Source organism: Dipodomys spectabilis, unplaced genomic scaffold (genome assembly GCF_019054845.1).
Source record: "Dipodomys spectabilis isolate Male_0828 unplaced genomic scaffold, ASM1905484v1 ptg000043l, whole genome shotgun sequence".
Classification (NCBI taxonomy): domain Eukaryota; kingdom Metazoa; phylum Chordata; class Mammalia; order Rodentia; family Heteromyidae; genus Dipodomys; species Dipodomys spectabilis.
This window is the reverse complement of record NW_024870720.1, coordinates 30,139,296-30,166,118: the sequence shown is the minus strand read 5'-3', so window position 1 is coordinate 30,166,118 and position 26,823 is coordinate 30,139,296. Positions and strand designations below refer to the sequence as shown.

Genomic DNA, 26,823 nt, shown 5'->3' with positions numbered 1-26,823 from the left:
ACATATATATAAATATATATAGGAAACCAGTTGAAAAATAGGAAACAGAAGTGAATAAGAAAAAAATGAGGGAGGGGGTAGCACTGTTCAAAAAAATGTACTTGAAAGAGGGAACAGTTTACACTAAGCAAAAGGAAAGAAATGTAAATATCACCTGATGTGGAAGAAAAATTGTATTGTCAAAACTCATAAAATTCACAAACTTTATAGACCATGATAATGACAATTTGCCTTGTGAAGGTTGAAATGTGTTTGTGACTTTAAGTATCACTATTCCACAATACTGTGAAATATGTGAAATTTATGTAATCACCTAATCTCAATTTAAAAAAAAAAAAGAAGAAAAAAAAAAGTGAGAGAAGGGGTGGGTTATCAGACACTTTGTATTCATATACTGTTGTATAGAATGGGAACTTCTTTGTACAACTACTTAAAGATAACATTTTTTTAAAAAAGGAAATGTGCTTAGTACCTGACTTATGTAACTGTAGCCCCTCTGTATTTCAACTTTACAATAAAAACTAAAATTAAAAAAAAAAGAAGTGAAGCCAGGAGTCAGTGGCTTACATCTGCAATCTTAGCTACTCTGAAGGCTGAGACCTGAGGATCATGATTCAAAGCCAGCAGGGGATGGCTTTTTTTTTATACTCCAATTTATCTTTAATTTTTCAGGCTGCCCTCCCCCCAGATTCACTTTCTCGAATTAGACTAATCTTAGTGCAGCAAGAGAACAGATACCAAGCTTATGGATAGAAGGGCACTTATCTTTCTAAGATCTAATTACAAATAAGTAGAAAGAAAATGAACATGAACATTTGTGGAATAAAAAGGACCACAGGTAGATAGTGAATGTTCAAGATGGCTGGTAAAAGCTGGGCGTCGGTGGCTCACGCCTGTAATTCTAGCTACTCAGGAGGCTGAGATGTGAGGATCGTGGTTCAAAGCCAGCCCAGGCAGGAAAGTCCAAGAGACTCTTATCTCCAATAAACCACTATAGAAAACCAGAAGTGGTGCTGTGGCTCAAGCAGTAGAGTGCTCGCCTTGAGCTGAAGAGTGCAGGAACAGCGCCCAAGCCCAGAGTTCAAGCTTCACGACCGACAAAAAAGAAAAAAAGATGGCTAGTAAACTTGGGGAGTATAAATACAGATCTGAAATAAAGCATCTTGGAATGAAGTTGTAGAATTTTGGTTTGGAATGTATGCTCATTTAAAGAATGATGATGAGCATCAGCCTGAGATGAAGAACAGACTGGTGTGCTAACATCACCCACTGCAGGCCCTACTTATTCTTCCCTAATCTGAGATGCCATTGTTTTCATCAAACTACTTCTGTGCTAGGATATACTTTTGTTTTCTTGATCCTGCAGCCATGAAATTCTTATCTCCAATAAACCACCAGCAAACTGGAAGTGGCACTATGGTGCAAGTGGTAGAGCGCTAGCCTTGAGCTGAAGAGCTGAGGGACAGCGCCCAGGCCCAGAGTTCAAGCCCCATGACGATGATGATGGAGGATGAGGAGGAGGAGGAGGAGGAGGAGGAGGGAAGAAGAGGAAGAAAAAGAGGAAGAGGAAGAGGAAGAGGAAGAGGAAGAGGAAGAGGAAGAGGAAGAAGAAGAAGAAGAAGAAGAAGAAGAAGAAGAAGAAGAAGAAGAAGAAGAAGAAGAAGAAGAAGAAGAAGAAGAAGAAGACTTTTCACAGAAGAAAAAGGCATAAGCTCCAAATATGAAAAGATACTCAGGCTCATTTGTGATCTTTTAAATCCTTACAGGAAACCCAGCACCTGGGCTCACAGGTGGCTCACACCTATAATCCTAGCCACTCAGGAGTCGCAGCTACTAATCTTGAGGGTCTGTTATGTATGAAGAATCACTTCTCTCCTGTTGTCAGGATTCTCTTCATCTGGGTTTTGAAACTTTGACTATTATGTATCTTGATATATCTGTGTTTCTCTTGCTTGAAGTTCATTGAACTTTTGGGGTATATAGAACTGTTTCTTTCATTAGATTTAGGAAGTTTGGGGTAATTATTTCTGTGAATACACCTTCTGCCTATCTCCCTCTTGTCCTTTTCAAAACTCACAGTATATACATACTGCTCTACCTGATGATATTCCACAGAAGGCTCTGTTTACTTTTGTTCATTAGTTTCTCTTTCTGCTTCTCAGACACAATAATTTCAATTACCCCCTCTTTCAAATTTTCAGATTTCTTTCTTCATATTTTTATTAATTTTATTTTATTGTAAAGATGCTGTACAGAGGGGTTATGGTTACATGAGTAAGGTAATGAGTGCAATTCTTTGGAGCATTGTTACCCCCCATCCTTTGTTTTTCTTCTACTATCCCTCCCTTACCACCCACACTTCTGCCCCCTCCACAAGGTTGTAAAGTTCATTTCCAACAGAGATCTTGTGAGTATCATTATTGCAATGGGTCATCCTGTGTCCTTGTTTCGGCATTTTGTTATTCCCCTCCCCTTCCCTAATTAGATAAATGTGTATACAAGATGCAGGGTACCAAAATCATACACAGTGACAACAAGGGATATACCATAGGGAGAAAAACACACAAAAGAAACAAAAAAAATCACACAGTACATTAAAAGGAACAACAACAAAGAAAAACTCTGTGTCCATGTCTTGGGGCTCATTTCACTTAGCATCATCTTATATGGTCATATGTACATAGCTTTGAGCTTTTCTGCTCATCTGATAAGATTATCCTAGATGTACATTAATTATTGCAAATAAGGGAAACCATGGGACCTATATTTTTTGGGTCTGTCTTCATTGAAGAGGAAATAAGAATGGCCAATAGACACATGAAGAAATGCTCAACGTCTCTGGCCATAAAAGAAATGCAAATCAAAACAACATTGAGATTCCACCTCACGCCAGTTAGAATGTCTATAATCAAGAAATCTAATTACAACAGATGCTGGAGGGGATGTGGCCAAAAGGGAACGGTACTGCACTGTTGGTAGGAGTACAAACTAGTTCAACCACTATGGAAAGAAGTATGGAGGTTCCTCTAAAGACTCCACACATAGAGCTCCTCTATGCCTCAGCAATCCCACTTCTGAGCATTTACCCAAATGATCATAAACAAGGCCATACTAAAGCTACCAGCACAACTATGTTTATCGCAGCATTATTTACCATAGCTAAGATATGGAACCAACCCAGATGCCCCTCAGTAGATGAATAGATCAAGAAAATGTGATACATGGGGATGGAAAGGTGGCTTAGTGGTAGAGCGCTTGCCTTGCATGAATGAGGCCCTGGATTCAATTCATCAGCACCACATAAGCAGAAAAAAACAGAAGTGGCACTGTGGCTCAAGTGGTAGAGCACTAGCCTTGAGCTGAAGAGCTGAGGGACAGCACCCAGGACCAGAGTTCAGGCCCCACAACCAACCAAAAAAAAAGAAAGAAAATGTGATACACACACACACACACACACACACACACACACACACACACACACACTAGAATTCTCTGCTTCCATCAGAAAGAATGATGCTGCCCCATCTGTTAGGAAATGGAAAGATTTCTTCCTTCTGATTATTCAAAACTCCCATTGAACCCCTCAGCTGATTTTTTTCTTCATTTAGTTTTATCATTTTTAGATCCAGAATTTTAATTTTATTCTATTTTAGTAATTTTTACCTTTTAATTGATATTCTCGTTTTACCTTTTTCTTTTTTTTTTTTTTAGCTCTTTGGTATCCTTTACCTTTTCAAGCATACTTAAGACAAATGGTCTGGCATCTTTCCATTGTAAACTCAATGGCTAGGCTTCCTCAAGGCTGCAGGGGCCTCATTCTAACTTAATTACTTTCTTAAAGTCCCCAACTCTAAATACAGTCACATTCTAAGAACACTAGAGATTATAACTGCAACCCAAGGATTTTGAGGGAACACAATTCAGCCATATCTTATATATATATATATATATATATATATATATATACACACACACAATTTTTTAAAGTAAGAAACTAAGGTAACAAAATAAAAGCAGATGTTTTAACTACGAATGGATTTGCTTTCTATTCAAGATAAGTAAAGAATTGGCGTTTATAATATTACAGTTTCACTTTTTACGCAATTTTACCAGGATAAAAAGAACAAAGACATTATAATCATGTACCTTTTATTACAGCATATTATGGTTATTTTATTTTAGTGTTGCTTTCAATATTTTATAGTGGCTAATGATAAATTAACTATATATTTGTGCATGTATATAGAGGAAAAATATAGTGTTTGGTACTACACATAATCTCAGGCATCCACTACAAGTTATCAGTATCTCTCCCACTGGACAACTGATTTTGAGAAAGTGGACTCACTATATAAGTATTAAGTAGGCATAAACTGTCAATATGCAATTAATCTTTCTGGCACATTACTTATCAAAATATTACAGAAATATTTTTTCTTTGTAGTTCCAATGAAGTTAAAAATCTTAAGTAAAAACCTTGTTTCTTAAGGTCTCACTTATGTTGCCCAGGTTGGCCCCAAACACCTGGGTTCAAGTAATCCTCTGGTGTCAGCCACTACGTAATAGAACTACAAGCACATATCACCAAATCTGGCATTAAGAAAGTACATCCTTTTTAAATAAATAAATAAATGGATTGAGACATTCCTGACATATCAGAAAACAACCCAAATGCCTAGAATTAAGAATAAGCAAACCAGAAATATAAAGAATGATTTAAAAATATGTGAGCAGCTAGGCGACAGTGGCTCATGTCTGTAATGCGAGCTACTCAGAAGGCTGAGATCTGAGGACTGTGGTTCAAAGCCACCCAGGGCAGGAAAGTCCATGAGACTTTTATCTCCAATGAATCACACACACACACACACACACACACACGCACACACGCACACACACTCTGAAGAAGAGCTGTGGCTTGAGTGGGAGAGCACTAGTCTTGAGCAAAAAAAAATCTAAGGGAGGGCTAGAATGTGGCTTGGTGGTAGAGTGCTTGCCTAGCATGCATGAAACCTAGGGTTCAATTCCTCAGTACCACATAAACAGTAAAAGGCAGAAGCGGCTCTGTGGCTCAAGTAAAGCACTAGCCTTGAGCACAGAGAGGCTCAAGGACAGAGTCCAGGCCCTGAGTTCAAGCCCCAGGACTGGGGGGGAAAACTCAGTGACTGTACCCAAACCCTGAGTTCAAGAGCCCCAAGATTGGTGTACATACACAGACACACACACACACACACACACACACACACACACACATACTATGCAGACACAATGAATGTTTATGTAAAATAAGATTAGTTAATAGGTACTGTTCAGTGACAATGCTTATACATATGAGAGACCAAAAATAAGTTCGGCAGTAACTATAAGGAAAACATCTGTCATCTGTTTACTGCAGGAGAGCCTGCTCCAAGACAATGTAACAGTATCAGCACAGACCACCCTGACCAGTTAACCCCTCCACTCTAGCAAGAAGCAATTTAGTGCAGGATTCACCCGCAAATCACCAACCAATCACATAACCCCACACAACCAATGACCCCTCCCTCTGCTTCACATTCCTTATCAAATCCCTGCTGGACAAGGGGTCGGGGCTCACATTTTGGACCTGCTGGATCAGGGAAGATTTGTGAGTCTGGCTCGAGTTGTAATAAATGACTCTCATGCATTTACATGAGAGACGGCTCCCTGGTGGTCTTTGGAGGGGTCTACAGCCTGGTACTATAGCATGGGGGCTTGTCCGGGATCTCCCAGAGTCAGGGATCCTGAATCGGAGAGTCGGACACTGATCGGTGAGTCTCGTTAGTCTAATCTGTGTGTAGTGCTATTGTTCTGTTTAAAGGGCCCGAAATCTATAACTCTGAATAGGCTGATGCACCTAGGCAGGCGTGTTATTAGGTGCCAGCTAGCTGTGGGTCCTGGAAGATGTTCCAGGCCCTTCTGGAGGGGTATAACCTCCCTCAATCTGGAGGAGTATAAACTCCTCAATCTGGAGAGGGTGAACTCCTCGCTCTGGAGGAGCAGGAGCGTGGGCTTCTTGCTCTGAGAATTCTGACAGGGTCGAAGCGGTTGCTCCCACTGTGCAGCGTGAAGCTGACGTCCCCCTTTGGTATTTGCCTGGGGTTGACAGGAGGAATTTCTTTTTGTGTGTCTTTTTGCTTTTGTGTCTCTTGGTTGCTTTATATTTCTATGTGACAGACGTTTGAGAACAGACTCGAACCACTCCCCTTTCACTTTTGACTGACCATTTTAAAGAGGTTAAAAGGAGAGGACAGGACTTAAGTGTGGAGGTCAGAAAAGGGAAACTAATTACATTCTGTAGTGTTGAGTGGTTCCATCAAGATCTTAGCCTGGGGGAGGAGAGGGAGATGGGAAGGGATGGGAAGAGGAAACAAAGGAGGAAGCAACAATGCTTGCCCATGTAATTGTAACCCCTCTGTACAGTATTTTCACAATAAAAAAAAAATCTTACCCTCGGACCTTGGGGAGGGGGTTTAAGCATGGGGGAGAATCCGCCAGTCTGAGGGGATGGCTGCTAGGGACTCATTTCCCTTGCCCCAAGATGACTGGGAATTCTCCTTCACCCCGGAAGGCCCCTGGGTCAACGTTTGCAGAAATCTAAAAGAAAAAATCCCATTAGTCCCCAACTCAGCCTTCTGTTATATAGTCTTGTCTAGTTCTATTTTAGAATTGGTACCAGTTTTAAATGTGAATCCTTGGGTTTTATGTTTATTTGTGTTTTTGTTATTTATTTGAACATCTCTTGGGGAATAAAAGTTCCAGCCTCGGGCTGGGCTTGGTCTCAGACATGCTATCTCCCCCTCCCCGGGAGGCATGGAAGCTTGCTGGATTAGTTTGGTTCCCTTTAAATCTCAGGCTGCATTTTCTCCTTGTAGAGGCTGCCAGAGGGGAGGGTGTTGAAGGCTGTGTGCCTGGTTTTGACTTTTCAGCTGTCCTGACAATGTAACAATTTGTAAAGTGCTCTTGTCTAAAACTGGATAAAAAATCAAGCCACTTTATGGTTACAGGTGACCCCCAGCCTTTCTCCAACAGAAGGGATTCAAAAGACCAACTGGTGAAATGCCTTGCTAAACAAGCAAGCCCTGGGAAAATGAAGCTCAACAAAGGTTCTTAGTTTAAAAGAAATCTTGTCTTAAATCTGTGTTTAAAAACTTTAAAAAATGTATGTACAACTGATTTTCATTTTTGCGTGCTTTAAGATCTGTGTGTTTTGTATGTGTGTGAACATGTTCAAGATAAAAACTGTCAGCATGCTGTAACAATTGGGTGAGCTTAAGTTTAAAATTCAAAAGGTTATGAGGTTTGGACATTACCAAAAATTTTTAAAGAATTTTCACATTGTTTTAAAAGGCTTTTTAAGGATTAACTTGAAAATTAGAAAATCTGGTATTTTAGAAAGCATAAGGCTGTTTACACTGTAATCAAGTTATGTGGCTTAACAAAAAGGCATTGGCTGTTTAGGATTCAATTCCCTCTGCTAAAATATGGGGATAAGTATTAGAAATTTAAATGTAAAGGTTAGTTTAACACTGTCAAAGACTTTACCTGTTTTGTCTGTCTAAAACTGTGTATTTCGTTCAAGAATCAAGAGAAAAGAAAAGGGAAAAACTTAGAAGCCAACAGAAGACCTATCTTTAGGGGTGAGGGGTGAACAGGCAGAAGTGCAGTTCAGCTGGTCATGCATGGTGGGACGGGCCCTGGGAGGAATCCACAGATGGTGGAACAGGCCCTGGGGGAAGTCCACAGATAGTGGGACAGGCCCTGGGAGGAGTCCACACAGGGTGAAAGAGGACAAGCTGGCACAAAGGCAGTTCATCTAACCCTAGAGTCAGACTGGGTGCGTGCCCATTCCATAGGAGGGGCCAAGTGGCCCATCTTTGTCCTGTCCCTTTTCCCTGCAGATAGACACTGGAAACATGATGGTAAAAATGAGTGATGTGATGATCTGATTGGTATTGCTAAAACTGCCCCTTGAATGTAGTAAAATTTAAAAGGCCTTAAAAAAAAGGGTTAAGGGCTGGGAAGGTGGCTCAGTGGTAGAGCGCTTGCCTTGCATGCATGAGGCCCTGGTTCGACTCCTCAGCACCACATAAGCAGAAAAACCCGGAAGTGGCGCTGTCGCTCCAGTGGTAGAGCGCTAGCCTTGAGCTGAAGAGCTGAGGGACAGCACCCAGACGCAGAGTTCAGGCCCCATGACCGGCAAAAAAAGAAAAGAAAAAAAGGGTTAAAAAAGTTTATCTGTATAATATTATTTGCTCTCAATGATATTCTGTAATTGGATAAATATCCATAAAGGCATAAAGGTGTTAAGTCTAGCTTCTTGGTACAGTGGTGGTGATTGTAATTCTTGCATTAAGGAAAAACTGTCATTTGAGTTCAAAAGTTTTAATGTGTATCTGTTTTAAAACATGCAGCCAAGAGGCAATGAGTGACACCTAGCCTCAAGATTTCAAGGGATCTTCTCAAAATGCAAATGAAAACTAAAGTATAAAATATTGAGAGATTAATAAGTGACACCTAGCCTCAAGATTTCAAGGGATCTTCTCAAAATGCAAATGAAAACTAAAGTATAAAATATTGAGAGATTAATAAGAAGCTTAAAGAAAATTAGTAATGGATTTCTGGATACAAAGTTTAAAAGTGTAATTGTTCTTAACATTTGCCTCAAAGTGCACAAAGGAAAAATTAGGATTAACAAAATAATTGCTTAAATGCTATTTCAGTTTGCTCTTGTAGGTTTTTTGTAACAGTTCCAGCAGGCGCACAGAAAGATGCCAGGATTCTTGTAAGTTTGCCAGATATAACTTTGGCTCTTAATAAGTTTCAGGTAAGAGCATGCTTAAAAGCTACTTCTATTTTGACCACCTTGTTGCTTTTAATTGGAGTAAAGTGGCCTTTTATGAGACTCATTGATCTGCAAACTGGTTCGAAGTAGAAAAAGGTCCCTGTGAGACTGTCACCTCTATTCAGCCAGCAGAGTGCTGAAAGAGCAAGCAGAGTTGCTTTGGGGCTCAAAGTGGCAGAGTGCTAGCCTTGAGCTGGAGAGCTGAAGGACAGTACTCAGGACCCAAGTTCAAGTCCAGCGACCAACTAAGGGAAATGCCAATCAGGCATTTTTCCCAGTGTGGAGAAGACACTCCTGGAACAAAAGCAATGGAGGAGCATCCAGAGGCAGTAAGCCACTGCTTGGATGGAAGAAATAATGTCAGATCCTAGAGTCATTTGTGCGTGGCCCTTTAAAAATTGGTCAGAGCCAGGAGGTCATGGGAAGATAGTTTGTAAGCATGCCTAATGTCCATGACTAGCTACCTTGTAAGGGACAGGAACTTGCCAGTCTTTTGTGAAAAGGTGGGGGGGGGGGGGGGGATGAGAGACCAAAAATAAGTTCAGCAGTAAGAAAACTATAAGGAAAATATCTGTCATCTGTTTATTGCAGGAGAGCCTGCTCCAAGACAATGTAACAGTATTAGCACAGACCAAGAGGTCAGACCACCCTGACCGGTTAACCCCCCAACTCTAGCAAGAAGCAATTTAATGCAGGATTCACCCGCAAATCGCCAACCAATCACATAACCCCACACAACTAATGCTGTAATGACCTCCTCTATAAAAACTCTCTGGACAAGGGGTCGGGGCTCACATTTTGGACCTGCTGCGGCAGGGAAGATTTGTGAGTCTGGCCCGAGCTGTAATAAATGACTCTCATGCATTTACATGGGCGACGGCTCCCTGGTGGTCTCTGGAGGGTCTACGGCAAGGTACTACACATATAGCTGTGTGTGTGAATATCTAGTCATTCCCTTGGTTAATATCCTTCAATATTGAAGTCCTCACTTCAGATTAAAAGGCCAATTTGTCCTCCAGTTTTGGTCTAGCCTCACTTCTCACCATTCCCTATTGTCAGTCCCCTGTGCCAAAGTGTTTACAGCTTCTGAAATCTAGCATACTCTCTCATGCCTTCTGCTCAAATAAGATGTTTCCCTCACTTTCTTCTATCAACAATCTCCAAGCAATTTTCTTAAAGGCCTAATTCAAAAGCTGTATTTGAGCCCATCAGCAATGGTTGGGGCCTTCTCTGAACCCAACAGTTTTATACAGTCCTTTAACATAGAATTTCTCCTACAGTAATTAATTTACATGCTGTCCCCCTAACTCACTAAATTGAGCTCTTTGAGGGCAGAAATTATTGCTAGTATTTGTGTCCTCAGTCTAGAATCATGATAAAAGTTGAAGAATGAAACAAATGATTCAACACTTAATGAGACCCTAGATTTTCTTTTTTGGTAGAGTTAAATTTTTTAAATAAATCTGAATATTTTAAACATAAAAATTGCTTCTCTGTTTTCAGGACAATTTTTCCTCTGGTTAGACAGCAGCTGCTTAACAAATGCAGTCACAAGTCATCAGACTATGAAGTGATTTGCCAAAATTCAGAGAAAACGTTGTTACTGCCAACATTTAGCAATAGCTGTCTTTGAAAGGGAGTCCTGACCTCCTCTCTCAAAACAGCCTATTCACAAATCTAATCCAGTCCTCAGACTTTTGAGAACTATAAACCAAGAAGCCAGTATAGTAAAACTCATTTAATAAATTTCTGTAATCTGAGATTCAAACAAGACTTGAAACCCAACCAAACTACTATTTGCTTGCAGAGAGCTTGACCTATCATTTGGCTTCATAGGGAGAAAAGAGAGTAGGAGAAAAATCAGAATGTGCAGCTGGGGTTTCTGAGACTTTTTTTTTTTCTTTCTGAGATTTTCAAACACACCTTTTAGTAATAGCTGAAAGGAGGGGGAAGTCCACACGGTCAGAAACTAAAACAAGGCTTGGGGTTCCTTATGAGACACTTCCCCTCTCATGATTAAAAAGGAAACCTCTCATTCTTACTATGACCAACTCAGTAATGCTGTTGACATAATAAAGCAGATCACATGGATCCATAAATAAAACAATGTCTAAAGGGAAGACACACACAGCACATCCTGCGAGGCAAGACTTGAGGGTTACATCACCAGTCCATTCCTTGGGGACTCAGAACTGGAGGTTTTTGAAGCCAACAGTGAACTCGACTCTTGTCCCCTGGGGAATGAAGAACTCGCGGTTGATGTCAACTGTCCTGATCTCGCTTGGCTATCTCCCCAGGACTGTGAGGAACGCCTACCACATCCTCTTTGCAGGTTTCTGTTTCTCCTAAAAGCCCTGCAGCGCCCCTTCCCGCCGCCCCCCCCCCCCAGCCCCCCAGTTCCCGCGGGATCCTTGGGATTTTTCTCACCCCTTCTGCAGGGCTTGAGCTGCTTCATTCCCACCCAACGGACTTGCCAACTTGCACCCCCGAGGGGTGGGAGGCAGGCAAGCATTCCAGCAGCCCACAGGCCTGTACGCAGCCCAAGCCAGGGCCCGCCTGGCCTGTCCGTCCTTCCTGGGGGTGGGGGGGGGGCCTGGGCGGGGGCAGGTTCCCAGCGGCCTCCACCTGGAGCAGCCCTGGCCCCACCTGCCATTCCTCCTGGAGCCCAGAAAACCTGCCCTTCTGGGAAGCTGGGAAATAAAGAAGACGGGATATGAAGGGATTCCTACCAATGCCCACAGCAGCCTTCACCCCAGGGCTCCCCGCCCTTGCCTGCGGCCTGCGCCCCAGACACTGGGCCCTGATGGGGCCATCGCTCCCTGCGGGCCTGGCCCCCAACGCTCCAGCCAGCATCGGCCCCCTCCTTCCTCCTCTTCCCACCTCGGCCCCCTTCCTGCCCCCCACACTTCAGCCCCACCCCCCACCCCAGGATGGACGCCACCACCTCTACCCTTCCTCACCGAAGAGCCTCTCTCGTCAGATCAGCGCAGGCCGCGGGGACACCCAGCGGCTACACCCGATGAGCGGGCGTTGGGAACTGCGGCTGTAACCTCCAGCCTGAAGAAGATTCTGGAATCACAGCTGGATGGGCATGCGCAGTGCGCGAGCCTCGGGTGGGAAGAGGTCAGGGAGGCTGCGGCCCTCGCGCGGGGAAGACCTGGCAGGTGGCCAGACCGGCCCAGCCCAGCCTGAACCCCTTCTCTCGCCACTGAACACGTGTACTCAGTCCTTACGGTGCCAGGCTTCCAGAATCTTCTTCCAAAGCTGGTGCTGGGTTCAGCAAGGTGTTTCAAAGTGCACAGCTCCACACACTCCCTCACACACGCGCACACACACATCCCAGTGGGCCTCCCTCCTCCAGTGGTGATAGAGGTTGCGCTGAGCACCAATGACACACGTGTGTGTGTGTGTGTGCTGTGTGTATCTGCTCCACGAGGATGGGCCTAGAGACAGGAAGGCCCCGAGGGCGCAGCCTGATGATTTTTGGGGCTACGGGAGGGTCGCTTGCGTGAATAATTAGGCAGGGAAAGGCTGGTGTGATGGACGACAGGCAGGCACAGTGGGCACCACGTTACAGGACAAGGGCGGGAGCAAACACTGAGGATCGAGAAGGAGCAAAGAGATGGTTCGAGCAATTAGGCAGGCCTTCGTCTGGATCCTAAAAAGTTTCCAGCCTCCATTATTTTCCAGAAAGAAAAGCCATGATCGAACTCCGTGATGTTGTGAAGTCGGCAATGTATACCACCTGTGCAGTTGATCATTGCTTCTGCAGATGAGAGGGCTGAAGGGCACAGAAGTATTCAACGGTCCTTAGGTAACAAAGCTCACACCCGCACCCAACTCCACTGTAGGCATGCTCACCTCTATTCCCATAACCAGGTGTGTAAGCCTTATCAAAGGCCGCCACAAGCTTTCTTCAAAAAGAATTCTATAATAATTCCACTCAGACATGAATAGTCCATAAAGAAGCCAGCCATTAGCATTTCATGCTATTCTTTAACATGCATTGTTAGTCTCTAACATGCACTCTTAAAGGAGGGGTTTGTAGCACTGTTTCAAGAGAACATGGAGTCTTAGGAGGCTAAAAAAGCCTTAATTACATGATTAGTGGCTCACCAAAGTTCAACCCTACACAACAAAATTAATTTATTAACATTTAATGTTTCTTTGAGGCATAAATTTAATCTAGATTCCATTAATGATTAGTAGTCCACCAAAGTTCAAACCTACACAACAAAATCAATTTCTTAATATTTAATTACTCTCTTTAACTTCATTACTTTAAATACATTTTCTCAGGGAGAGGGAATAATTTTTTGAAAGAGTGAGAAACATGGTTAGAGTGATTTTTTTGTTGCAAAATGTTTATTCTTTTGTATAAAGTTCTGATATACCTGCCAGGCATTGCTGGCTCATGGCTGTAATCCTAGCTACTCAGGAGGCTGAGAAATGAGGATCATGTTTTGGAGCCAGCTTGGGCAGGAAAGTCCGTGAGACTCTTACTTCCTATTAACCACACACACACATACACAGAAGTGCATAGTGCTGAGCAAAAATGCTCAGGGACAGCATCCAGGCCCTGTGTTCAAGCCACAAAAAAAAGTTCTGCCATACCTGGCATAGAATGTTTTTTGCAGAAGTCTCTCCAGAGTTAGATACAATTTAAGAGTTTGACTAACGTAGGGAGAAAAAGAGGAAAGGAGACAGGAAAGAGCCACTGGTGAAGGAGATGGAAGAGAAAAATGCTTTGTGTGTCGTTTATTTTTTCAACAGTATTCCTGTAGGATAAGCTTTAAAAGGAGGATGCAGGACTGGAGGTGTGGCTCTGAATTCAAGACCCAGTACAGCACAAAAGAAAAAAAGAAGGAAAGAAAACAGAAAAACATACATAATTTTTTTTGGGGGGGTGGGGAGGTCCGGTCGTGGGGCCTGAAGTCTGGGCCTGGGTGCTGTCCCTCAGCAATTCAGCTCAAAGCTAGCGCTCTACCACTTGAGCCACAGTACCACTTCCGGCTTTTTTCTTTTTGCTTATGTGGTGCTGAAGAATCGAACCCAGGGCCTCATGCATGCAAGGCAAGAGCGCTCTACCACTGAGCCACCTTCCCAGCCCCAACATACATAATTTTTTAAAAAGATACAAAGATACTTCTTTGGAACCCTATTCTTGAAAGGTTATAGAGAGGGACGAGAAGGAAGAAAAATGTCTACATGTAGCACAGCATGCACTGGTCTACATGTTCAACAAATGGAACATCTATTAGCTGTAATTTTTCTTTTTTTCTCTTTCCTCTATCAATGATTCCCTTCAATGATGAGATAAAGTTGCTAGTATACAACAACCTTAGATCAAATAATATTTCTAATAATTTTTTCTAGTATTATTTATCTCAGTTGGACCATTTCAATGCTTGTTACTCTCTAATAACATTTTTTTAAATCAATGAATTATAGTGTTAAAAACATCTTAAGGCTGGCTCATACCTGTAATCCTAGCTACTCAGGAGGCTGAGATCTGAAGATTGCAGAATAAGAAGACATCAGAATAAGAAGTCAGATGCTGGAAACTCACATATAATTCTAACTACTCAAGAGGCTTAAATCTGCAGATTTGTGGTTCAAGGCCAGCCCAGGCATAAAAGTCTGTGAGACTCTTATCTACAAGTAATTAACAAAAAGCTAGAAGTGGAGTTGTGGCTCAAGTGGTGGAGTGCTAGTCTTTGGCAAAAAAAAAAAAGCTCAGGGACAGCTCCCAGGCCCTATTTTCAAGCCCCAGAACTAGCATAAAAATAAAATAAACAAAGAGTATCTTTCTTCCTCTGAGATGAGGAAGAGGAGGAAGTGGAGCATGATGATGATGATGATGATGATGATGATGATGATGATGATGATGATGATGATCTGGGACTGGAGCCTTGTACTCCTGCTTGACTTTTTCACTCCAGACTGGCCCTTTACCACTTGAGCCACAGTTCTACCGCTGGATTTTCTGGTGGTTTATTGGAGATAAGAATCTCATGGACTTTCTTATCCAGGCTGGCTTTGAATCTTGATCCTCAGATCTCAGCCTCCTGAGTAGCAATTACTACAGATGTGAGTCATGTTTACATGGAAATTTGCCTGGCTGGGAGTGTTTTGCACCCCAGGTAACACAGTGATACATTTGTCAGGTTTTTTAAATATAATTTCCTAAGACTTATTTTTTAATTAGAAATTATCTTCAGTTCTTTCAATATATTGCTCATTTGGAAATTTAGATCTTATACTGTTCTCACTTGATGTGTTACATGCTTACTTAAAAGAAAACACACGGGGCTGGGAAGGTGGCTCAGTGGTAGAATGCTTGCCTTGCATGCATGAGGCTCTTGGTTCAACTCCTCAGCACCACATAAACAGAAAAAAGCCAGAAATGACGCTATGGCTCAAGTGGTAGAGCACCAGCCTTGAGCTGAAGAGCTCAGGGACAGCTCCCAGGCCCTGAGTTCAAGCCCCAGGACTGGCAAAAACAAAAACAAAAAACAAACTTTTTACATTTCCCTTAAATATGTCCAAGTACCGTTGACTTTTCCATAGGGTCCAGAATCCCCCGATTAGAAAAATAGCAAAACCAGTAGCTAAGCTTGAATAAGCTCATCTGTCGTAATTGAGCTGTTATGTCAACTGCATCAATTCTGTTCACATGCCTCTTACATGTTCTGGGACAGAAGGGACAGTGAATGCTTTCATACACATGTCCACTCTGCCACTGGGACTTGGAGACGGGGTGCTACAACGTTAAAGTAGAAGCCAGGAGAGACTGAGGACAGCCAGAGTAAGGTTGCTCATGGCTCCAAAGGAGCCTGTGATCGGGCCCTATATCAGCTTTGTCCAGCAAAGAAGCATTGTTTTGTAGAATGGAACCTCAAATATTTGGTCAACCAAAATAAAGACGATATTTCTTACCTACTCTTGCAGCTCGGTGAGGCCTATGGCCATGTGAGTGAGTTCTGATGCTTAGGAAGGGATGGGTCCAATTTCTAAGCTGGATGTCAAAAGAAGTAAGATGCCCTTTTCCTGTCTTTTTATCATCTTGTACTTGGAAATTGGCCATCTGGCCATGTGCATGAAGACAGCAACCCGGATATGGTAGCAAAGCAGCAAGACTTGCAAGCAAGAATAGCTTGGATGATCTCATAGAAAAAAAGCCACCAGTACACCTACATCTGTTGGAGAAACATAAGCTACCTTAGTCATTGTTGAGAGACCCAGTGGGTCTGAACTGAACTGCTGTGCCGATTGATCTAAAAAAATTTGGGGGGAGGGGTCTGGTAGCGGGGCCTGAACTCTGGGCCTGGGCGCTGTCCCTCAGCTCTTCAGCTCAAGGCTAGCGCTCTACCACTTGAGCCACAGCACCACTTCCGGCTTTTTTCTTTTTGCTTATGTGGTGCTAAGGAAATCGAACCCAGGGCCTCAGGTATGCAAGGCAAGCACTCTACCACTGAGCCACCTTCCCAGCCCTGATCTAAAATTTTTTGGGTGCTGCACTGATGCTTGAACTCACCTTGCACTCTTACCTTTTTGGCTCAAGGCTAGAGCTCTACCACTCCCACCATACCACCTCTATTGGCTTTTTGTTGATTAATAAGAGATAACAGTCTCTGGTTTCAAGCCTTGATCTTCAGATCTCACCCTTCTGAGTAGCTAGGATTACAAGCATGATCACCTGGCCTTAATTTGATTAAAAATAATAAACTGTGCTTGCAGCTGATAGCTCATACCTGTAATCCTGGCTACTCAAGAGGCTGAGATCTGAGGATTGCACTTCAAAGTCAGCCTGGGCAGGAAAGCCTATAAGACTCTTACCTCCAGGCTGGGAAGATGGCTCAGTGGTAGAGTGCTTGCCTTGCATGCATGAGGCCCTGGGTTCGATTCCTCAGCACCACATAAGCAAAAGAAAAAATCCGGAAGTGGTGCTGTGGCTCAAGTGGTAGAGCGCTAGCCTTGAGCTGAAGTGCTGAGGGACAGTGCCCAGGCCCAGAGTTCAGGCCCCACGATCGGACTCCCCCCCCCAAAAAAAGAAAGACTCTTACCTCCAACTATCACAAAAGCCTCAAGGACACTGTGGCTCAAGTGACTGAGCACTAGCCTTGAACAAAAAGAAGCTCAGGGACAGTGCCCAGGCCCTGAGTTTAAGCCCCAAGACTGCAACCAACGTAATAATAATAATAATAATAAGCAACTGTAGCAGCAATGATATGAAGTTAACTGAATACTAGTTCTTAAAACACCTTGGTCCCTGAAGAAATCAAATTTTATTAAGTTGTTGAGTGGACAGTATCAAAAAAGATAAATGGAGTCATATGGCATACAAAAGACTATGCCACAACATTAAGGGAATCACTTCTCTGGACTTTGTTATTTGCCACCTGGAAACCACACTCCCAACTTATATTGCATGACATTAGTCTATTCATTATGTAACCTATTTACCCAGGTGAGCAGCTGTGGGTGCTAAAGATTGCCAGTGCATCCTTTACTGAAAGTCACCCATTTATGTGAAATTGAAATTAAGCCTGCAGAAATTCCCTTGGATCTGAAAGTAGGGTTTCCCCAAGAACAATGGAGAGTGTGGTCTGATTAGTTCAACGTAGCTATCTCAGCTAAGGACAGCAACCAATCAGAGTTTAGTAGGAAAGTGATCCCCTAGATAAATATGACCCCCAAGCACATGTTCTCTAAAGAATTCCTCAGACCTGAACTCCTGTACAGGAGTGAGGCAGCACACCCCCTGTTGCCACTATGGAGAGAGGCATTCCTCTCCTCTTGGGCATCATCCTCCTGCTTCTGTTTGGAGTTCAAGGTAAGAGCTTTCAGTTATATTAGGTTAGTCAAGTCAGAGGTATGGCTCACTATGAAATTCTTGGAGTTCAACCAGGTACTAGTGACTATTCTACACCTATTAGAAAGTAACATTGGGATCAGAAAAACATCTTAAGAATGTGATCAGTCGTCCACAGGGCATCACTTAGATCTGCCAAGTCAAACACAAGTCTGTCTAGGAACGTGAATGCCTAGTGTTTAATACATATTACAACATTAACCATGAGAAATTACCTCTCAGATCCAAGGGAATTTCTGTATTACTTCTAGATCACATAAATGGGTGATTTCTAAGAAGGGTTGTGAAATCAGCAGCATTGACAGCTGATAATAAGATAAAAGCCTCCTATATTATGCTTATTATGTTAATATTGTTTTTGGATAATTATGTCTGTGATTAAGCAATTGAGATCTAGATCTAGAAAAGTTGATCCTAATCTGTCTACTAATTGGTTTTGTTACTGCAGACAAATAAAACCTATTTACAATTCCACATATGTATAGTGGAAATTTTGTAGTTAATGTGTGGCATAGTAGGTGAATGGATATAAGAAGTAAAGTATGAAGATCTCTATTTTAAAGACTTTGAGGTGAATGTGGTAGCACACACCTCTAATCAGTCCTAGCTACTGAGAGGTAGAAGTAGGAGGATCATGGTTAGAGGCTAGCTTGCATAAGCCTTTGTGAGACTCTATCAGAAAAACATTCTAAAAGCAAAAGGACCAGGGGCATAGCTCAATGCCCATGGAACTCAATCCCCAGACATACACACACACACACACACACACACACACACACACACACACACACACACACACACACACACACACACACCACAAGTTTAAAGCACTATTGAAAACCAAGGAAATGGGGAGGAGAAAGATGAGAATGTGAGTGGTAAACGTTATAAGTAGGACTTTAGATCCGAACCTATGCCAATTTAGGTAATAAATGGATTTGGAAGTCACGTAAGGTACCCTGGCTCACATAACACACCTGAAATATATGTCTAACCTGTAATAGGCATTTATTAATATTGTGTAAGTTTTCCAGCCAAGGTTATAAAGTAAGATAGTTAAGAGCAATACCTCTAGAATGAGAGATCTGAACTGAGAACTTAGTCCCTCCTCCAAAACCATATGACTTTGTTCTCATCTTTGACCTCTCCAAACCTAAGTCTTCTTTTTCTTATTAATTTAATTATTTTATTATTGTTCTTAAGGTGATGTACAGAGGTGTTATAGTTATGCTATAGTTGTCAGGTACAGAGTACATTTCTTTTTGGACAATGTCACCCCTCAGTCTTTTTCTCTATAACATTTTGTGATGAGGATGTACAAACAACACAGTAAAATGACTGCAGGAATCATGATTACATCAAAGGTAGAATCCTGATGAATCACATCAATTGAGACATTAGTCTAAATGTACATTGTGATCTTTCTCTTTCTCTAAGGAATCCCAGTAATTAGGAATCAGCACTGTACCTGCATCAACACTAAGCAAGAGAGGATCAACCCCAAATCCTTAAAAGACCTCAAAAAATTTGCCGCAAGTCCTTTCTGTGAGCAAACTGAAATCATGTAAGTAAAAACTCATCTGACACACGTGTGCCACATGAGCTGCAACACTGACTTTACTGTGGATGTCACACTGTCTGCCTGCCCCTGTGACGATTCAGATGGTTTGTCCCTCTGTAAATGCCAGCAGCAACTTTCTTTCTTCACATAAAAGATCAATTTCTCATAGAGATTAGGAACCAGAGGTGATATACCACTTAAGTAATATATGTTCATTATACAGCATGTTTTGTTTTTTCAAAACAAAAAAAATTGCATTTCTTTAAGGCTAATAAGAATTTCTACCTAGGAAAGCCAGGTTCAAGCTTGAAAATGGGCTCCTAGAAAATGCTGAACGCATGTAACTAAAAAGATGAAAATAAAAACCATTTACAATCCTGCCACCCAGTGATAAATACTATTAACCCCTTGGGTATTTGGTCTTCCAAAATCCTCTTGTTTGTTTTACGTATATATATGCAAACACACGTATATAATAAATATACCAATAAAACCAATATAATCATATGTTACATATAGTACTTTCCACCTAGTCCGCTGACTCATGTTCCTGGGTTTGTTATACTTGATCAACTATAGTATATAAAATATAAGGTGGGCCAGGCACCAGTGGCTCATGCCTGTAATCCTAGCTACTCAGAAGGCTGAGATTTGAAGATCGAGGTTCAAAGCAAGACCTGGCAAGAATGTCTGTGAATCTTATCTCCAATTAATCACCAGAAAACCAGAAGTGCTGCTGTGGTTCAAGTGGTAGAATGCTAGCCTTGAGCTAAAGAACTGAGGGATAGTGCCCAGGCCCAGAGTTCAAGCCCCACAACTGACCAAAAAAAAAAAAATATATATATATATATATATAAGGTGGAAACTTCTAGAAATAAACCTTTTAAATAATTTATTATAGTATATTATTATAGTTGTTTTAATGTATTGTTTATTGTTTTTAATCCTTACAGCGCCTAGTTTATAAATTAAACTTTATCATAAGAATATACATGTGGGCTGGGAAGTTGGCTCAGTGGTAGAGCACTTGCCTTGCATGCCTGAGGCCCTGGGTTCGATTCCCCAGCACCACATAAGCAAAAAGAAAAATGCCAGAAGTGGTTCTGTGGCTCAAGTAGTAGAGTGCTAGCCTTGAGCTGAAGAGCTGAGGGACAGCACTCAGGCCCAGAGTTCAGGCCCCACGACTGGACCCAAAAAATAAAATAAAATAAAATAAAAGCACAAAAGTTTAAAAAAAAAAAGAATATACATGCATAGATATATAAGAAAAAGAGTATACATAAGGTTCAGTACTATCAAATATTTCAGGCATCTAAAGAATGTCTTGAGGGTTGGAATGTGGCTTAGTGGTAGAGTGCTTGCCTGGCATGCATGAAGCTCTGGGTTCCATTCCTCAGTACCACATAAATGGAAAAAGCTGGAAATGGTGCTGTGGCTCAAGTGGTAGAGTGCTAGCTTTGAGCACAGAGAGGCTCAGGGACAGCATCCAGGCCCTGAGTTCAATGTCCAGCACAAGAAAGAAAGAAAGAGAGAGAGAGAGAGAGAGAGAGAGAGAGGGAGGGAGGGAAGGAGGGAGGAAGGAAAGAAAGAAAGAAAGGAAGGAAGAAAGAAAGAAAGAAAGGTCTTGAAACCTAAGCCCCTACAGATAAGGAGAGACTGCTGTATAGTTTTATATAGCTGTGTGTGTGTGTGTGTGTGTGTGTGTGTGTGTGTGTGTGTGTGTGTGTGTGTGTGTGTGTGTGTGTGTGTGTGTGTGTGTGTGTGTGTGTGTGTGCAGGTCCTGCAGCTTAAACTCAGGACCTGGGCGTTGTCTCTAATTCTAGCAGTCTACTGCTAGAACCACAGTTCAAGCTTAATCTCCAATCAACCACTGGATTTTTGGTGCTTAATTGGAGATAAGAATCTTCAGGGACTGGAAAGGTGGCCCAATGGTAGATTGAGTGGTAGAGTGCTTGCCTTGCATGCATGAGGCCTGGGTTCAATTCCTCAGTACCACATAAGCAGAAAAAGCCAGAAGTGGCGCTGTGGCTCAAGTGGTAGAGTGCTAATCTTGAGCTGAAGAGCTGAGGGACAGCACCCAGGCCCAGAGTTCAGGCCCCACGACTGACGAAAAAAAAAAAAAAATCTTAAGGACTTTCCTGCCTGAGCTGGCTTTGAGCCATGATACACAGTTCTCAGCCTCCTGAGTAGTTAAGATTATAGGCATAAACCACCATTGCTTGGCTTATACTGTACAGTTTTATACTCGTTTTTAAATTAGCACAATTACTATGAATTTTCTCACATCAAAAATATTTAATAATGTCATTTTTTTCTAATGATGTCTTTTCCCCCTTGGTGCTGAGGGTTGAACTCAGGACTTGCACGTTTGGCATATTTCATACCACTGAACAACAAATCCCTCCACTAAAAATTATTCCAATAGTCAAATTATATTGCATCATATGGGTATCCCATAATTTATACATCTAATGTCTTTCAGAAATGTTGATTATTTCCAGGTTGTTGCTACTTTTCAAAGTCTTATTTTAACAATATTGTGTTTCCTGTTATCTTTTAGAGATTAGAATTGCTATAGTTAAAGGACACAGGTGTTCTAATTGCTTTGATATCTAAATCAAGGATGATACATGAGATAGATAGCTACTTCTCAGACTATACAGAAAAATTAATGAATAAAATCTGAGATTATTTATGGAAAGACAGATATGACTTTTAAAACATAGCTTGGACTGGGAATGTGGCTTAGTGTTAGAGTGCTTGCCTAGCATAAATGAAGCCCTGGGTTCAATTCCTCAGTACCACATAAACAGAAAAAGCTGGAAGTGGTGCTGTGTCTCATGTGGTAGAGCGCTAGCCTTGAGCAAAAAGAAGCTCAGGGACAGTTCCCAGGCCCTGGGTTCAAGTCCCAAGACTGGGGGAAAAAAAAGTATAGCTTGTCTTTGGAAAACATCTTTTAAGTCATTTCATTAGAAAAATCAGCAAGTTCCATTCTTACTTTCATTGTTTCTGCAAAAAACTTATGAACTCATTAAACCAACCTCATTGTTACTTCTTTGCAGTGCTACCCTAAGGAATGGGGTCCAAACATGTCTCGATCCGGAGTCTATACACGTGAAGAGACTGCTGAAAAACTGGGAGAAACAGGTTTGTCAGCAGGAGAAACAGCAGTTTTCTTTACAAATTAATTTTGGAAGACAATCTATAGTTCCACATTTTTTATCATTTCATCCATTTAATTGCATTGAATTGAATAGTAAGACGCTGAGGATAAAAAGGTAATAAGAAGCCAGGAGCCAGTGGCTCAGGCCTGTAATCCTAGCTACTCAGGAGGCCTGTAATCCTAGCTGCTAAGAATTATAGTTCAAAGCCATCCTGGGCAGAAAAGTCTGTGTGACTCTTAACTCCAATTAACCACACACACACACACACACACACACACACACACACACACACACACACACACACACACACACACACGAGCTGGAAGTGGAGCTGTAGTTCAAGTGGTAGATTGCTAGCTTTCAGTAGAAAAGCCAAGTGATAGCACCTAGAGACAGAGTTCAAGCCCAAGGACTGGCAAAAAAAAAAAAAAAAGAAAATTGAGGTAATAAGATAGAATCCTTTCCTATTGTAGCAGAAATTTTTCAATGATGTATTATGTAAATGTGAAACACTGGGAGAAATTTAAGAGACTCACATCTTACTCAGGAGTCTGAGATCTGCTTGTGGTTCAAAGCTAGCCCAGATACAAATCCAACAGTCTCCAGTTAAAAGCAAAAATGTCAGAAGTGGTACTGTGGCTCAAAGCAATGAAATGCCAGCTGAGTAAAAAAATCCAATCAAGAGTACTAGGCTCAGCCCGGTGCCGGTGGTTCACGCCTGTAATCCTAGCTACTCAGGAGACTGAGATCTGAGGATCAAGCCAGCCCCGGCAGAAAAGTCCGTGAGACTCTTATCTCCAATGAACCACTAGAAAACTGGAAGTGGCGCTGTAGGTCAGGTGGTAAATTACTCTCCTTGAGCTGAAGAGCGCTGAGGTACAGCGCTCAGGCCCAGAGTTCAAGCACCACGACCGACCAAAAAAAAAAAAAAAGAGTACTAGGCTCTCAGTTCAAGCCCCAATACTGGCCCAAAAAGAGAGAGGGAAATAAAGATTATAGAGGAAGGAGTAACAGAGGGAAGAGAGATTTTTGTTATTGTTGTTTCATTTTGTTTGGTCATGGGGTTTGAATTCAGGGTCTGGGCACTATCCCTGAGTTTTTCTTCACTCAAGACTCCTGCTTTACCACTTTAAGCCACAGGCCCACTATGGTTTTCTCATGGTTAATTGAAGATAAGAGTTTCACAAATTTCCCTGTCTAGCCTGGCTTTGAACCTTAATCCTCAGATCTTAGCCTGCTGAGTAGCTAGGATTACAAGTGTGAGCCACCAGCACCCAGCCAAGAGAAGTATTAGGGACTTCTTGTATCTTGATTTGGATATTGAATGGTAAAGCGTTTACCAGGAAGGTGAGGATAGCATAAAGAAAAGTATGAGGGCCCTGCTGTGTGGCAGTACCTTAAATAAACTAGCTGGCGATTTTATGAGTAAAGAAATGGGGGGGGGGGGCATACCAAAACGAAGTAGAAATAATCCTGCATGACATGTTTAGAGTTGGGCTTAAGGAATGCCATAGAATATGTGCTTGAGTTCTGGAGTCTGACAGACTATCTTTGCCGCATACTACATGCATACATGCATGCATGCATACATGCAGACATGTGCTTGAATTCTAAGGTTCTGGAGTCTGCCAGACTGTCATCACCACACACTAAAGCTGTCCAACTTTGGTCAAATCCCCCTATCCTAGTCTCAGCCTCATATGTATAAAGTGAGTGATAATAGCACCGATCTCACAGGGCTGGCATTGAAGCAGGGGAGTGATAGACAAAACTGGGGTAAGGTCACTAGTAAGCCAAAAGAATAGGCAAAAGAAGAAGAGCCATTGAGGAAGTGCAGCTCAAGTGGTAGAGCATCAGCCTTGAGCAACAAAGCAAAGCAAGAACAAGAGGCCACACTACCCAATATACCCCTACACACAGAGAAGCTGGAAAGCTGTTGCAATGCCCCCTCAAATGAGCAAATTAAGGAATCAACAGGAGCCCTCTGAGCAAAGAGCAACCTTAAGCCAATTTTTTGTTTGATTTTTGTCTGCCATGGGGCTTGAACTCCAGGCCTGGGCACTGTCCCTCAGCTCTTCAGCTCAAGACTAGCATTCGACCACTTAAGCCACAAATCCACTTCTGGTTTCTGGTGGTTAATTGGAGATAAGAGTTTCATGGACATCCCTGATCAGGCTGGCTTTGAATCACCATCCTCAAATCTCAGCCTCCTGAGTTGCTGGGATTATGGGTGTGAGCCTCCTGTGCCCATTTAAGCCAGTTTTAAGACAAAAAAGAAAAAGAAAAAAAACCCTACACAGTCAGGAATGTAATGAAAGAAAAATGATGAGCCTTTAAAATTGCTCTTTCCTTCTACCTCTCATTGTAGATCAGCCAAAAGAAAAAGCAGAAGAAAGGGAAGAAACAGCAAAAATTCAAGAAAGTTCAAAGGATTAAAAAATCCCAACACCATTATCAAAGGAAGACTATATAAGGGACTCCGTTACCAACAAGTACTTTGTGTTTGCATGTTTTTAATTGTACTGAAATAATTCCAACAAGAGATTACTATAGCTGTAATAAATAGGCTTGTTAATTTCACTCATTATTCAATATTATGAAATTGTAACTAAAGCTAGCAAGTTAATGTTAAAATCCAAATGTTAAGAATTGTTGCTGGGGGCTGGGAAGGTAGCTTGTGGTAGAGTGCTTACCTAGCATGCATGAAGCCCTGGGTTCAATTCCTCAGTACCACATAAACAGAAAAAGCCAGAAGTGGTGCTGTAGCTCAAGTGGTAGAGTGTTAGCCTTGAGCAAAAGAAGCTCAGGGACAGTGCCCAGGCCCTGAGTTCAAGCCCTGGGGCTGGCAAAAAAAAAAAATGTTGCTGGGCACTGGTAGCTCACACCTGTAATCTTGGCTACTCAGGAGGCTGAGATCTAAGGATTAAAGTTTGAAGTCAGCCTAGGCAGAAAAATCCATGAGAGTCTTATCTCCAACTAACAAAAAAAAGTAAGTTCAAGGGGTAGAACTCCAGCCTTGAGTGAAAAAGCCAAGTGAAAGCTGGTCTTGAGTTCAAGCCCCAGAATCAACATGGGTGTGTACGTGCTTGCATGCGTGTGTATACACACACACTGTTAGAGGCAATAGTTGTCTTTGCTTATCTACACCCCTGGCCAGCTAAATTTCCCATGCTTAAAACCACGATGCTGGTCACATCCACATCTGGACAAATGTTTTCACAAATACATCCCCCGCACACCAGCTGCCTGTGCTTCTGGGGCCACAAACTGCAGCCTCCAGGGAGTATTCTGAGGTCACTGTCAGTCCCTATATCTGCTGCATGCAAGTGAGTCAGGCGGTTTGGAATTGAGCTGGACTTCACCAAACTGCTGTGGCTATCGGCATCTGCATTTGAATCCACCTACAAGCCTTGCCTGTAAAGTGTCTGAGGGATCTGTGGGGATCTCCCACAGGAGATCAGTAACACTTGGCTTTCAGAACGTTCTCCATGGCTTTTGAGGTCATGAGACTTCATCTTCCAATTGATTCAGTCTTACAGGTTCAAATCAAGGCCTGTCTCTTAAATAAACCTTTCTAGAGGGCTGGAGGTATGGCTCAGTGGTAGAATACTTCCTTACCGTGCACAAGGCCCTGGGTTTGGTCTTTACCACTGCAATGGGTAAATTAATTTTCTAAAGCCTTTTCCGGGTGCTCCAATTATCTTAAAACTCCTATTTCATAGTGAGGCCCTATCTCCAAAAAACAAACAAACGAAACAAAAACACCTTTTCATTTGTGTTTAATCTCACACCAGTGAGCACTTCATTTAATTATTCATTTCATCTAAGTATTTTTTGTATCTATATTTTCTCTTCCAAACCAGCTTGTCAAGTCCTTGAGGCATGAGACACTGTTTCCCTGAATGCCAAATACATCATAGAGCTCGGTTTAGTGCCCGTGGGAAGATAGTTAGACTGCCTTAGAGCAGGCAAAGGCTATTTCTTGGCTACTCCACATTGTCAAACACCCAATTACCTCCTTTTACTCATTATTTTTTAGTATTGTCACTGAAGAGCCCAGCAGTGACAAGATACCTTGTCTCATTAGGACCAGAAGTTAACTTGGCTTTCACAACAAACATCCATCTAATGTTATTCAAAAACTTGCTGATGTTATGCACTGTTCATAAAAGAGACAGGACATTTAGAATTGCTCAATCTTAAAATGAAAAGAAGTTTCACTGAACAGCCAGCATCCAACCTTTTTTAATTCCTTTTTTAATTTTAGTCTCTTTCCTGACAAATTCTAGCTTTCTATGATCTAACAAGATAGCCATCAAAATCCTTTTGAAAACTCATTTAAGGCAAACGTGAATTATATGTG

At 42.0% G+C, this 26,823-nt stretch overlaps 1 protein-coding gene across 1 annotated transcript; it reads left to right on the top strand.

Moving 5' to 3' along the window:
* The first annotated feature begins 17,595 nt into the window (after positions 1-17,595).
* On the top strand, positions 17,596-25,040 carry Cxcl9 (C-X-C motif chemokine ligand 9). Its single transcript, XM_042678390.1, has 4 exons — positions 17,596-17,696; positions 19,173-19,299; positions 22,359-22,443; positions 24,829-25,040. Exons 1-4 carry the CDS (start codon positions 17,636-17,638, stop codon positions 24,931-24,933), a joined length of 378 nt encoding a protein of 125 aa, XP_042534324.1. The 5' UTR covers positions 17,596-17,635; the 3' UTR covers positions 24,934-25,040.
* The last annotated feature ends 1,783 nt before the right edge of the window (positions 25,041-26,823 follow it).

Coding starts and splice junctions, on each gene's coding strand:
- Cxcl9 (XM_042678390.1), top strand. CDS start 17,636: ATGGAGAGAGGCATTCCTCTCCTCTTGGGCATCATCCTCCTGCTTCTG. Junction 19,300..22,358: donor TGTGAGCAAACTGAAATCAT/GTAAGTAAAAAC, acceptor ACTTCTTTGCAG/TGCTACCCTAAGGAATGGGG. Junction 22,444..24,828: donor TGAAAAACTGGGAGAAACAG/GTTTGTCAGCAG, acceptor CTCTCATTGTAG/ATCAGCCAAAAGAAAAAGCA.